Source organism: Perissodus microlepis, chromosome 5 (genome assembly GCF_051167445.1).
Source record: "Perissodus microlepis isolate ML-2025 ecotype Zambia chromosome 5, ASM5116744v1, whole genome shotgun sequence".
NCBI classification, from domain to species: domain Eukaryota; kingdom Metazoa; phylum Chordata; class Actinopteri; order Cichliformes; family Cichlidae; genus Perissodus; species Perissodus microlepis.
Window position 1 is genome coordinate 22329739 of NC_140465.1, and position 14463 is coordinate 22344201.

The 14463-nt window shown below is 41.4% G+C and overlaps 1 protein-coding gene across 2 annotated transcripts; it reads left to right on the forward strand.

Annotated features, from left to right (window-relative positions):
- Positions 1–1057: 1057 nt before the first annotated feature.
- On the forward strand, positions 1058–14098 carry epha2a (eph receptor A2 a). Of its 2 annotated transcripts, XM_084928828.1 has the most exons (17): positions 1059–1273; positions 2078–2145; positions 3609–4245; positions 7723–7878; positions 7983–8315; positions 8712–8839; positions 8966–9143; positions 9261–9363; positions 9638–9690; positions 9780–9905; positions 10004–10189; positions 10277–10338; positions 10765–10974; positions 11163–11312; positions 11566–11759; positions 12593–12748; positions 13308–14098. In XM_084928828.1, the coding sequence occupies exons 1-17, from the start codon at positions 1198–1200 to the stop codon at positions 13414–13416; spliced, it is 2925 nt and encodes a 974-aa protein (XP_084784954.1). In that variant the 5' UTR covers positions 1059–1197; the 3' UTR covers positions 13417–14098. The 2 variants fall into 2 exon arrangements, with proteins under 2 accessions (XP_084784952.1, XP_084784954.1); XM_084928826.1 differs by having other exon boundaries at positions 1058–1273; positions 10004–10338.
- Positions 14099–14463: the final 365 nt, after the last annotated feature.

Genomic DNA, 14463 nt, shown 5'->3' on the forward strand with positions numbered 1-14463 from the left:
AAAATTCCAGAACATAATAAAACATTGGTTATATATTATTAGTATCTTTTTTAGACAAGATTGAACATCAAACACAGCAAGAAAGAAAAGAGAGAAAAAATAATTAGCTGTTTATCTACATAGGTTGATGCTTAATCTTTAACTGAATTCCTATATCATGTGCAAAACTCTAAAGCTACATTAGCAACAGATGGAAAGAAATAAAAAAGAGTTGAATGCAAATTTTGAACCCCCCAAAACAAAACAAATTAAAGCTAATTTTATATGTATTCTTTGTTAAAATTTGCTTAAAGCATGGCAACTATAGTATAATTAGGAAGAGATAAGATGCATTAGTTCTCCCTGTAGTAAAGACTTTAAAAGACACTTTTATAGATATAACTCCAACACAATATTTTTGAGATGGGATTTAAAGATCAGATGTAAATTTAATATGTCTTAAATTTGTGTAGACCCATTTGTTGACATTGGTGAAACATACTAAAATGCCATTTGCACTACTGTTTTGCACAGTATTTTACTTCAGTATCATTTTTAATTTGAACAACTTATTCATTATGAAAAATAAACCCTATAAAATCCAATGTACAGTCAATATTATAGTCATTGAAACATCATTTAAAAATAAATAATAGGCATTAGGTAGGCTATTGAAGCATAAACATCAAGAGGCTGCCAGGATTATCGGTGCAAAAGTGTAACAATAGGAATAGACGCTGAGTTGTAGGATAATTGGTATTGTTAGTATGTGTGTTTGCATATTAATATTTATGTTTATACTTAACACATATATGATCAACAATAATTAATAAGAAGTGTGCATTTACCCGGCTTTAACGCTGACAGAAACTGAGTGATATAAGCTATAAAAATTATACTGATTAAATCAATATTTAAAGAAGAAGAAGAAGAAGGAGTAATAGTTGAAGAAGAATCTCTCGTTCTCAATGAAACAGGTGCTTCAGACGCCTAGCCCCAAACGCCAAATATGGAAGACTTCCACATTCCAAAGGACAAGGGGGCGGGGCGATGACGCCACCTGTTTCTCAATGGGCTCGAGGGCTGGAGAGCTCGTGCTCAGCCGGTGGAGTGAGGAATTCTGAGAAGTGTCGGCCGAAGGGTGGACGGAGGAGAGAGCGAGCGAGCGAGAGAGACTGTAGGATACACGAACAGGACTTTTAAAAGTTTTATGGAGCCATGGAGCTGCGTGGACTCAACTTATTCTTGTTTTTATTTATTAACCGAGTATTTCTCAGCCTCCAGTCGAGAGAACGTAAGTTACTTTTTCTTTTAAACTACTTTTATAAGAGATTAAAGTTTAGCTCGGCTTTACCGCATCCCGTGAATCATTCGGCTGGAATTTGAACTCTTTGAGTTTTGTCTTTTATTTTTGTCCTTATCAAGGTTTTATTCTTCATTAAAAATAAATAAATAAAATAGTTTCACTGTAATTTTCTTTGTCAGCCAGCTGTTTAAAATCAAGAGCGATGTCTTTTTGATGTCGGTTCGCTATACGGTTCTGGAAACAAATATATAGATTTTTCAAATCTATTATTACTTTTCTGTTATTGGCCCAAGTCTTATTTTATTTTATTTTATTGTAATAAAATAATAATAATAATAAAAAGATTCTTATTAGTGATACTGCTAAACCTCGGGGCTAAGGGGCACCTGTTGGACTTTTTAATTCACTTGTGCAAGAGATACATGTATTTCTCTCGTCATGGCAATTTAACTGCCCACGCCTTTCACAGGCATTATTAGCCCTGAATCCTGAACCTGGAGGACACGGTCAATGAAGTCTTGAATCAAGCCGATATGCTGGATTAAAACGTCAGAAAGCATGGCATGTGCCCCCCATAAAGCTGCTGGCCCCCAGAGATCAATGCAGACAATGTTACTGTACATGCAAAAATAAAAGCACAAAGCCAATAACTAATATAAAGACACACAGTTGTCTTTTCCAGCTGGGAATTAAGTTGGTAAAATTAGTTAGCTGCGCTTTTTTCTTGTGTCTATCTTAATATCAGTTGATTATGTCCCTGTTGTAACAATTTATTCTTGTTTCTTCCTGCAGAAGTATTGCTGGATATGAGAGCTTCGGGATCAGAGTTGGGATGGTTGACATTGCCATATGAGAACGGAGTGAGTATTTATACCTCAGCAGGCATTTTTAAGACTGCAGGTTCATGGATCTAAGCTGCCTTTCGCTTCGCAGAACAACAAGTACACAAGTTTCTCTTCAAGAATTTGAATAACAGAAGGCCTCTCCTTCTCTCACTCTCTCTGCTCATTCAGTCCTCTAAAAAAGCTCTCTGGGAGAGGTGGAATAAGTGGCAGCTAGATGAGGTTTGGCACATCTCAGCTTAGTCTTGTGTTAACACTACCCTTTCATAAAGAACTTATGAATGCAGTTAAAATGTCAAGGCTCAACCTACATTTAAATTTACTGTACCAAAGACAGTTTTACACAATAGCTGCAGATTGTTTTTCACTCCAAGCCCAAACCATAAAACCAAATTTTAGGATGATTTTTTTTCCCTCCCTCTCATGATTCCTTTCTGAAATTAGAGATGACAGAAACAAGATAATGTGTACAATATGAAGAGATGACTAAAAGAAAACACAAAAAATGTGGTCCATATGTGCAGAACCATCCTTCCTGCCTATCTATAGTTCAGTGGCTTTTTGTCTTAAAAAAGCAACAGGACATGGCCAGTTCCACTGTGTGGGCTACGTTTCTTCTCAAAGATCTGAAGATTGTCGCTGTGTTGGATAGGATTTCCCGTTGTCTATTAAAGCTGACGGTTGCCGTGAAACTTTCTCACGCTTAAAAAGTTTATTTTTAATTTGTACCAGGAATGGCTTCTTGTCTTCAACAGTTTGTTTTTTAACCAGCCAGACGGCCTCAGTAATAAGAACTAAATACCTAAAAGTTTGACTGAAAATTTAAGGGATTCAGTGAAGGTACCTAAAGCAGTTCTAAAGTGTTCTTCTAATGTACTGGCACAACTTACCTTTCTCCAAACATTTGCCACCTCTTTTTTCCCCCCAACTGCTCCCAAAGTTGTCTAAGTGGGAGAATTGATTTAGTTCCTGAAACCCATTCCCAACTGCTAACATATGAGGTGTTGAATTTTAATGGTTAATCTAGGCTTTTAATCCCTCTGCTTCTCTCTCTTAAAAAACTCTTAATAGCTGCCAATTTTGCTGCCATGTCTTAAGCAGGACTCTGCTCATAAAGCTCATTTAGCTGCTGTAAATGTTAGTTGGTGTTCTACAGTAGTGTTTGCTGGATTTATGTCTCACACACATGCAGGCTTGTGCGTTAGTGGAAAACCACACACGTCGTGAGCGCAGCACATGTCCAGGCCAATAATCCTTAAGCGAGGAAAAAAAAGCTCCAGCTCACTTCTGCACTTTTACAAGCTTCTTAGTAAGCATGAAAGAAGAGGTGTCTCATCAATGAAAGTGGGTTTTTTTTTGGAAAGAACAAAGCTTCTACTTATTTCCTGAAAAGATGCCTTTTCTCCTTTCATCATTGTGTGCGACTTTACCCCCTTACACTGATCCCTTTTGCTGTCTCTTTATCTTCTTCTGTTCTGCAGTGGGAAATTGTCCAGACAGTGGTGAATGGCACACTTTTCTACACTTACAGTGTTTGTAGCATAGAGACTACAGAACAGGATAACTGGCTGCGCACGACGTTTATTCAGCGGCGCCCGGGCACAAGCCGTGTCTCTGTGGAGCTCAGTTTTGTCGTGCGAGACTGCAACACTTTTGGTGGTGCGTCTGTTGGCTGCAAAGAAACCTTCAACCTATTCATCTCAGAGGCTGATGCCGACGTGGGAACGAACTTCCGTAAAGGACAGTTCCGCAAAGTGGCCACCATTGCTCCCGACGAGGTCACTCAGGGCCGGGTGCTAAAGGTGAACACAGAGACGAAGACTGTGGGGCCGCTGTCAAAGAAAGGCTTCTACCTGGGTTTTCAGGACGTGGGCGCTTGTGTGGCGCTGCTCTCTGTCCGAGTCTACTACAAGACATGCCCATCCACCGTGCAGAGCTTGGCAGTTTTCCCGGAGACGGTGGCAGATGCTCTCAGGGAGGTTGAGGGAGCCTGCGTAGAGAATGCCGTCAGCCAGGCCACCCCGCGCATCTACTGCACAGCTGAGGGTAAATGGGTGGTTCCCATGGTTCAATGCCAATGTCTCGCAGGCTACGAAGCCACAGGAGACTCCTGCCAAGGTAAGCACTGCCAGAAATATGCAACACTCTTGTCTGAGACGTGTTTGTGTTTTTCTGTGAGTTAAAGCAAATGAAACGCCTTCAACCACTTACTTGTCATGGTGGAAATAATGAGTGCACGAGAATGTGAATTGTCTTTGTTTGCTTCGAAGTCTTGTGCAAAAAAAGGCTCCATATCATACTGTAGGTAAGGTACAGCAGGCAGGGCTGGGCATGGGAAAAAACGGAAGAAACGAATATCCAAACCTGTTTTGTTAAGCTTTTAAGGCAGTCAAACATTTCTCCATATCACATTTCGTCACTTTCCCACTGATGCCTCATCTTTATTGTCTTTATTTGCTAATGGCACATTATTTCCCCTGCCTTCCACTCAGGTCTCAGGAATGAGGCTTGGGTGAGACATTAGTTTATGGATAGCTCAGTGACTTTAGGTGATAATGTACAGTAAAAGAAGCTGTGGACTTTGATTGTTTTACTACACTGGAAGCTTTTAAATGCAATTAAGAGTGGAAACTTAAAACATAACAGATTTTTGTTAGCAAATTTTTTTTTTTTCCAATTTAAAAAACAAAACAAAAAAATGCATTTCATCACAATTATATTTCCTTTCAGTGGATATACATAGCTTTTAATCATTTAAGTGTTAAAAAAAAAAAACCCTACATAATTTTTAACCTAAGGAGATTTTGCCAATTCAGCCAAGCCCAGGTAAAGTGTGCAAAAAGTTTGTGGTATGTACCGACTTTTAGGAAGACAGCGTGTGCGTAAAGTCAGTACAAAAACACACAGCTGTGGGGTTCATAGTGTTTGTGCTCATGCTGGTCATGCAGAAGTTGGCCTGTGCGTTGGCATTCTGGGGTGTGGTGCACTGGACTGTCTGGAGGAAACGTGGGAGGAGAGAGGCTGCAGAGAGAAAAGGAAGGAGGAAGGGCACGATAGGCTGTGGGGATTTCTGAAAGGAATTCTTTTATCCTGGCGTCACCTACAGAAGTGACTGACTACAGGAAGGGCCGGGTGAATGTGAATGTGTCAGAATGACTACCTTAATGGTATGTCTTCTCCTCGCAGGAATTTGTTTTGAGCAAGTTGCTAAGGCGACAGGAACCACAGATTACAGGGAAGAGGTTGACACGCCTGTTATAGTTTAGCCTGAGTCAAGCTGCGGTTTATGACTCCTGATGGTCTGAGCCACCTTGCCTGGCAGAGATTGGTTTCATTTTGAGTCTTTTCCAAGAAGAGCACATATTAGTCATGCCAGGTGACAGAATTAAACGGTCATTAAGATGGCCATCCATCAAAAAATCATTTTTTGAGTGAAAAATCTTTGGATTTTTAACTTCTGGTCATACAAACAAAGACATTTAATAGCTGTGAAACATTTTCCACCATTTTTTCACACTATATTAATGAAACAAATAACTGATTGGGAGCTCTTCAAAGCATGAATCTTATTTATGGGTTAGGGAGTTGCAGGAATGTTGCAGCCTGAGCCAAGCACCTGAAACGTTGGCACAAGAAGGCAGGAAATCTTTATGACTGCAACAATTGTTCAAGTTTCTTTGTATAAATAAACAATGCTGTAGCTTCATCTAATATGAAAAAACAAACAAACAAACAAAAAACAAAGCCTTATTCCATTTTTTTGCAATAACTAGAGAAAATGATATCCTAAGAGGCCTCAAAGTGGCCTCGTTGAGTCCAACTGCTATGGGAAAAGGAAGTAAAGTGAGATGAGGAGGAATGCTGACTGACACAAATAAGCAGGTTGCCCGTGTTTTGAGTCAGAGGGTGGGGAGTGCGCCGACAGTTGGTGTGTGAGGGATGTTAGCTTTGTGGCCGCTTAGTTAGGTGTGGAGTGTAATTTGGTCAAAAGGATTAGTAGAGCAACAGGACAGCTGTTAGCCAATGACATGCTCTTCTTTTTGCTCTTTCATCCGGTTGTTAACACACGCAACGAGCTCCCTAATCCATGTTCCCACTCATTAGAACAATGGGCCGGCACAAAGAGTGAAAAACGGATTCAATTAACAGATGCATCAGTGCGGAACATAAGTCCTTTTCACATGCATGGCAGTCAAAGAGAACCTAGAACAATTGGAAGCACATTTTTCCATCAACAAGTGAAGACAAAAGTTGGGCAAAAGTTTTATTTTTTCTTAAACTAGCCTTTTTAAACATGAGCAAAACACGTTTTTAAGCCAAAACTGAAATGCTGAAGTACTGACATGAGAATCTGAAAGTTTGCATTAATGATGTTTGTATTCTTGCACAGCACACATGCTGCTATTTGTGAGCTATATAATGAGGAACACAACATATTTATAGCACCACTCTGTCCAATTTCAGAGACAATAGATGAATGGGGCTGGGGTTTCTTTGGTACGTGACAAAGGTCCTGCTGCTCCAGCTCAAGATAAAATGGGCTGGCCTCCTTTTCTTATGCGGAGGGGAAAAAAAGCCCCTCAGCTACACCCCCACTGCCGCCAAGTGACTCCCCAGAGAGAACTTCTGTTGGTGCTCCAGACCTTTACCCCATCCCCCATCTTCTATCCATTCATCTCTATCCCTCCTACTCAATCTCAGCCTGCACCTTCGCCTCCAATGCAACAGTAGTTGGGGTGCAAAGGTCCTTCTGCTTTGGCATTTTCAATCCAGGGTTCACTCAGTTTTTTTTTTCTTTGACCACCAGCACAGGAGCCAGATGAAAGACTGCACCACAGGGAGACTGCAGAATCAAACCAGAGACAGGAGCTCTTTCATAGGATAAAATCTATTTTTCTAACAGTGCTCTGAGGGCTTACTTCAGCTAGAAAATATGTGCATCTGTATCCACGAAAGAGCAAAAAATATTCCTGTCCAGCTCTTCCTCTTTCCTGATTCAGAATGGCTCGCTGTAATTTGTGACTGATGTCGGGGGTTAGCGGAAGGAAGGAAGAAAGGGAGGAAACATCAGCCTGAGACGGAGTTGCAGTTCTAACCCTGCGCTCTGATTTTTGTGCTGTCTGCATGTTCGTTAACCTCTCATGCCCTGGAAGGCTGTTTATCTATGTGGCGAAATGCCCGCTACAGCATTGCACCAGTGTCCAATGTGCCATTTCCTTTGGCAAGACCGTAAATGTTAACTGCCAGAGAATATGAGCCAGGGGTTCACAGGGGAAGGGAAGATCAGATCACCTGATGGATTTAATGCTGTCATCCGGTTGACACTGGCAGTGCGACCTGAGATTAGGCCTCAAGGCAAAACAGGCGAGTGAAGGCAGATCGTCAGGGAAATCCCTATTCATTCCTCTGGGTACAAAGACTCTGTTATTATGGGTTACTCACAACAAATGCTTCCTGTCGGGTGGAAATGGCTGGTAACACAGAGAGAGCCTTATTGTTTGCATTTTGATCATTCATTCCTTCCTGTGTTTGTCTGATTCATATGTCATGTTTAAACCAACACACACCTTCTCCCCCTCTCTCTCACACACACAGCATGCAAACCAGGGTACTTCAAGCCATCTGTATCGAACGACTTCTGTCAGGTTTGTCCCGATAACACCAAGCCCTCTGCTTCCGGAGCCAGTGAATGTCTGTGTGAAGAAGGTTTCTTCCGGGCTCTTTCAGACCCTCCTACATCAGCCTGCTCCGGTAAGACCCTGACTCAGATTTCTTTTTTTAAATTACTTTTATCACATGGAAAGCATTTTCAAGTATTTTTCTGACTGTTCTGTGTCATTTATTTATTTCCCTAGCTCCACCTAGTGCCCCTCGTGACCTTACCTCCATGACTCTGCCAGGGGAGGGCAAGTTGCAGCTGTTCTGGAGCCCACCACTGGTGACTGGGGGTCGCAGTGACCTTATGTACAGTGTGGTGTGCAAACTCTGTGACGAGGCCTCTTGCATCCCCTGCGGCGAGAAGATCCGCTTTGAGCCAGGACCTATGGACCTGCAGAACCCCACGGTTGTTGTTAGTGACCTGGACTCTCATCTCAACTACACGTTCACTGTAGAGGCTCAAAGTGGCGTGTCGCAGTTCAGTGCCGAGAAGCCCACTGCAACCATCACCACTGCTCTGGACTACACAGGTGAGCTTTTCTTTTTCGAACATTGGCTTTATATGATTATTGTTTTGGGGCTGTATGTGTGGCAACCACTGTTGTATGGTAAACACCGCAATGTGACATATTCTGTAATATTAATGACCTATTCCCAGAAAGTCATCTTTCATATATCTTCTGAGAGCAGGGGTATCCAGGTTCCTAAACTGAAGAGTAGGGTTAAAAGAGTGACAAACTTTGGAGCTATTTTCATGTAATATCAGAGCTATAAATTAAAGGGTTTTGCAAAAGACAGGCTCAATCCAGAGAGAGGACTTCAGTCTGACCCACTGAATCCCAGAGGCTTTCATCTCCACATGTCCTTTCCAAAGACTATGATTAGTCACTAACCATTATTTTGCTTTCTGTCTCGCCAACCGTTAGATCCCCCCAAGGTGACGGAGATCCATCTGGATGATCGCAGCCCCACCAGTCTGTCTCTGTCCTGGACTCCTACTCGCCGACCTCCAGCCCACATCAATCATCGCTATGAGCTTATGTACCGCAGAAAAGTACGATGGAGAGCTTTGGGATCTTTTGTTTTTTTCCCCCTCCTTTTTTCAAAATCGAGTCTGTTTTTTCATTTCAAATTCTAATCCATTTTCCTTTTCCTTTCTTTTTCTTTTTTTAATTTGTAGGACGACAGTACCGAGGGTGATGTGACCACCTACAAAGTCCTAATTTTGGACAAAAGCTTTGTGCAGATTGATGGTCTCATCCCAGCCACTACTTACACATTCAGGGTCCATGCTCTGGGCCCCGAAGGCAACCCTGGCAGCTACAGTGCCGACCATGAGTTTAATACTTTTCCATTAGGTACCAGCAGCCTTAAAATCTGCAGTAGCCAAAACAGTTTCTCAAACATCTCTCTATACATGCGTATATTTTAATTACTTGAGTTGATACAGGTCTGTATTTCTGTCATTTATACAGCTGAGCCTCAGTTTGGGAACAAGCCCACCATGGTGATGGTAGCTGTATTCGGAGTAGCGGTTATTCTGCTTGTTGTGGTGGCTGGCCTGCTGCTGCGTAAACGGTTGGTAACTGTACACTTCATATCCACGGTCAATGTGTGTGTCATTCAGATAAATATTATCTACAGCCATGCAAACTGTGTGATTATGTGCCACAAGTCCAAGTAAATGAAGGATACTCTGGCGTGACAGCTCAGGGAGAGGTTATGAGTAATAGCTGGTGCTGCTATTGAATACACCCTTTGTCTTTGTCAGCTCAAGCTGACCTGCAATTGTTAAAAAAGCCACTCTGTATTCTACCTAGTCCTCTGGTGATTAATCTTGTTTTCCTCTCAGGAGACTGAACGCTCGCAGGCGAGGAGGACCCGAGGATCCCTGCTTTTCAACAGGTTAGCAAAGCACAGCTGCAGTAAGAGTCAGAAAGTAGGTTGACTATTGAAACTGTAGGCTTATTTTTTGATTATGATCTTCTCACCAGATCAACATAAACCTCTCAAGACGTACATTGATCCACATACCTATGAGGACCCTAATATTGCCATCCACAAGTTTGTCACCGAAATTGACCCCAGTGTGATCGGCAAACAAAAAGTCATCGGTGTAGGTGAGTAGGTGTTTTCAAATCTTCTTCATTCCTTCACTTTTATGAAATCTCAGATCGGACTTTCTAACATTTCCACCTGCTGTTTGACTGCCAATCAGGAGAGTTTGGGGAAGTGTTTCGGGGTGTAATGAAGATTCCCGGGAGAGGCGAGGTGCCTGTAGCAATCAAGACCCTCAAGCCAGGCTACTCGGAGAAACAGAGGCAGGACTTCTTGAGTGAGGCCACCATCATGGGTCAATTCTCACACCCGAATATCATCCACCTGGAGGGAGTTATCACCAAATGTGAGTCAATGTTCTCAAAAGCCTACATATCTGTTAACTTCTTGTACTCATTTCCTCCATTAAACATATTTGTGTTTATATTCTCAGTTAAACATGCCATGATAGTGACTGAATACATGGAGAACGGAGCTCTCGACACATATCTGAAGGTAGGTGCATGCTAGTGGAAAAACAGCTTCATTATTTAATCATCACTTTCTAATCTCTCTGTTCTCAGAAAATGTACTTAAGGGTTAAGATAAACATTTCTGGCACCTTTCTGTGTTCAACTTGAAATTAATTGAACTTTGTTATATTGGATTAAATGAATATGTGTATATATATATATATATATATATATATATATATATATATAAAATTAATTTGGCTCAAGCCTGACTCACTTTCATGTACAAACAGTATACACAGTACAAAGAAAAACAGACAAATGAAACTACAACATTTTTTATCTATGCTCTTATGTTATATCATCCGGCTCTTTCCACGTTTTGTTTCATTCCTCTACATTTCCCCAGTAAAAACAAGAATGACAAAGAAAAAACAATAATATCACAATTATTTTTTGTTTATTTTAGGGCCGTGATGGAGAGATTCCCCCTTACCAACTTGTGGGAATGCTGCGTGGAATAGCCGCTGGCATGAAATACCTCTCTGACATGAACTATGTCCACCGTGACCTGGCAGCAAGAAACGTTCTGGTCAACGGCAACCTGGAGTGTAAGGTGTCTGACTTTGGATTGTCACGTGTGCTGGAAGATGATGCTGAGGGCACCTACACAACCCGAGTAAGTCTAACAGCTACATTTCACAATGCAAACGTAGCAAAAGAGAGCTAAACTGGATTTTTTTGGTCTAGTAAGAAATGCCTTATTGTTAACTGTATTTCCACTCTTAAGTATCCAGACTGTCAGCATGTCCTGTTTCCACTCTTTTCACCCATTAAATATGATTTGTTAATGTTTTTTTCTGTCAGGGAGGAAAAATCCCCATCCGCTGGACTGCGCCAGAGGCCATCGCATACAGGAAGTTCACCTCGGCCAGCGATGTGTGGAGCTTTGGTATTGTCATGTGGGAAGTCATGGCATTTGGAGAACGGCCCTACTGGGACATGAGCAACCACGAGGTATGTTTCATTTGTCACTTTTCGTGGAGATGAGGGATTGTTTTGGCCTGTGAGGGTCAAACTTTAATGTATATTAGCAGTGAGAGTCTGCGTGAGCTATGCGGTGATAGAAAGTTGCCAGACATCCAGTGTAGTCTCCAACCGTCCTCTTCAAATCTACTGTTAATGTCAACATATGAGCACAGCAGTTTATTGTAGCAATGGCAGGCAGCGGTCTATGATTAATCTAAGCACTGCCTTCACTCCTTCCCAGGTCATGAAGGCTATCAACGAGAACTTCAGGCTTCCTGCTCCAATGGATTGCCCATCCGCTATCTACCAGCTCATGCTCCAGTGTTGGCTGCACGAACGCTTAAAGCGACCTCGCTTCTTAGACATTGTCAACTTTCTGGACAAACTTCTCAAAAGCCCAGAATCCTTAAAGACCATCGCAGACTTTGACCCACGGTATGAACACAATAAATAACAGGGAGGAATGTGCCTTCCATCTTTTTTCTTTTTTTTTTAATCTTTAAACAAAAACAGGGGGAAGTGTAACACGTTGCTTTACATCTTGTTTATTTGATCTGTACAAATACAGATAGGTGCGTTTGTGTGTGTATGCATGAGTGGAATTATTCCTTGGCAAGAAACAATGAGTCTCTGCTGGTTGTTATCCAGTTATTTTCTTCTGATAAGTAGTTCTTCATAAAACTACTGATCTTGTTTTTACATCTCCAAAAATTCAAACCATTTGGGGAAAGTGTTAAAAGAAAGTGATTATGCTAACTTCCAACTTCATAGTTTGTAGTAGCTTTTAATTGCTCACAGTGCAAAATAATCCTTAATTATGTTATACCGGGCCTTAGTGCAGATCCTCAGTTCACCTATTGTCCTAAACAAGCCAGCTTTTCTTCTGATTGGCTGCCCCTCGTAAATAGTGCTTAAACAACAGCTCACAGCCAAAGCAGTGTGCCTGAGCTGACCACATTAAGGATATTTGCTATCAGTGAAATTGGTACAAAGGTCAATGGAAAATACTCTGTGAAACCGAGCCTAAACTTTCAGCACAGAGGGATTGGTTGGACGCTATATTTGTTTAATATAGAAAGCATCACAGGCCATATTTAGAGAGAATAAAGAGACTGTAGTGGATTGTAAAGTTACACAACTCACAGCTTGTAAGTGGACTTTAAAACAATAAAGCAGGTTGTCTCCTGTTCAAACATCATCACATGTACTCAGCTTGCATAAACACACTGTTAATGATGAGTAATCCAACTACATTTTGTTCCTCACAGCGTCTCCATCCGGCTGCCCAGCACCAGCGGCGGCGACGGTACCATGTTCAGGTCAGTGCCCGAGTGGCTGGAATCCATCAAAATGAGCCAGTACAAGGAAAGCTTCGCTCGCGCTGGGATAACGACCATGGAGCAGGTGCTCGCTTTGAGACATGAGTAAGTACACACATGGCACAGGTGCAGCCTCCGTCATGCTGTACTAACTTATCCGGCACCGTTGCACATTTTTTCAGTGACACAGAGAAAGTATCCAACTGTCAGCCTGAACATTTGTTAACCAGCGTGCGAATGCATGAGCACTCTGCGCCGCCTCTGCCACTCATGTCATTCCACTCATTCTCTGCTGCTGTTACTTCTGCATGAGTGGCTCACAGGCATTTTTTTTTTCTGAAATATGCCCCATAGCCCTGTCAGATAAACCCAAGTAACCATTTAATGACAACATCGCTTTAAACAAACCATTTTAAACCCATTTGAAATAATAAACAATAATGGTTTGGTTCATTTGTACATATTTTTTGTGTAGGTACAACTTTTATATTACCCTTAAGCCACCTATATGAACTGTCTTTGCCTTTAAAGGAGTTAAAACACCCTGAAAATGTGTTGACATACACCACCGCTCTGCTGTTTTGTTTTGGTTTTTTTTGGGTTTTTTTTTTTTTTTTTGTCATTTCAATCCTGTGTTCACGAGATACTTATGTGTCATTTTCAGAGACATCAGGAACATCGGAGTGAGGCTGCCCGGTCACATGAAGCGGATAGCATACAGCATCCTGGGCCTGAAAGACGAGACGAGCTCCCTCAGCGTGTTCGCCGTGTGATCTAAGCATTCCTTCAAATCAAAGTGCACTGACCGACCATGCCATTTCACTCACGGAAGACAAGGACTGAAGTGGAAGGGCTGAAACTGAGCTACACTACAGCAGTGTGGTATGACTGAAAGGGACCCTCAGAGAGGACTCAAAATGAGACCATTCATGTACTTAATAAAAGAAAAGTAATTTATCTTTATATAAAAGTGTTTATAATGTCGAACATAAGCAAGTTATGCAATGCAGTAAATAAAATGATATAAATGAGGGTCAAATGTGGGATAATGTGAGAATGCTCGGCCCTGCATTTCCTGAAAGACTGAAATATCTAAGGCTCTTCAATGATAAAGAGCGACTTCTTCGAAGCACTCAGCATCCTGCCGGTGATTCTGAATCCTTAAATTTGTTTTGTTTACTTCTTGTGATCAGTGAGACTTTCTTTTAAATTAGGAATTGTTATTCCTCTCAGGGCAAAGAATCACATTCTTATGGTTTGTTTTTTTTAGTTAGTCTCTGTGTCACACCACGCATCTCTTTGTTTGTTTTGTTTACATTACGTCTTAATACAAATGTTCATTTTTTTATTTATTATTTATTTTGTATTTATGTCAATTGTTACATGACAGATAACTCTGATCTTGTGCACAGGTGGTGTATTTTGTGTTTAAATAAAATCAGAGTTGCCTTGTAACTGTATCGCTTTCTTGTATTGGGCAGCAGTGAACATGTGTTTTAGACTCATGGCTGTAGTGATGGCAAGTTTGACAGTCCGCTAAAATAGCTCAACACCAAGCTGGATGGATTGGCGTGAAAGCCGATTCAAATGACTGTGGTCCCCTGGCAATGAATCACCTGCTTTTTTTTTTTTTTTTTTTTTTTTTAAAGCAACACAAGCAGGTTGACATTTGTGGGTCAGACAGACGGTTTCAATAACTTCCGGATGGATGACCATGCACATAGTCTTCGTAGACTTTGATCATCAGCTGAACTTTCAACTAGTGCTATCATTAAGTAAAAAGAAAGCTCTCCATCAGCCTCAGCTGTACTTTGTAGTTA

Bases quoted from the DNA above. Each gene is read 5' to 3' on its own strand.
- epha2a (XM_084928826.1), top strand. From the start codon at position 1,198: ATGGAGCTGCGTGGACTCAACTTATTCTTGTTTTTATTTATTAACCGA. The intron at 8,316-8,711 runs GTGAGCTTTTCT...GCCAACCGTTAG, and splicing joins CACTGCTCTGGACTACACAG to ATCCCCCCAAGGTGACGGAG. The intron at 12,749-13,307 runs GTAAGTACACAC...TGTCATTTTCAG, and splicing joins GTGCTCGCTTTGAGACATGA to AGACATCAGGAACATCGGAG.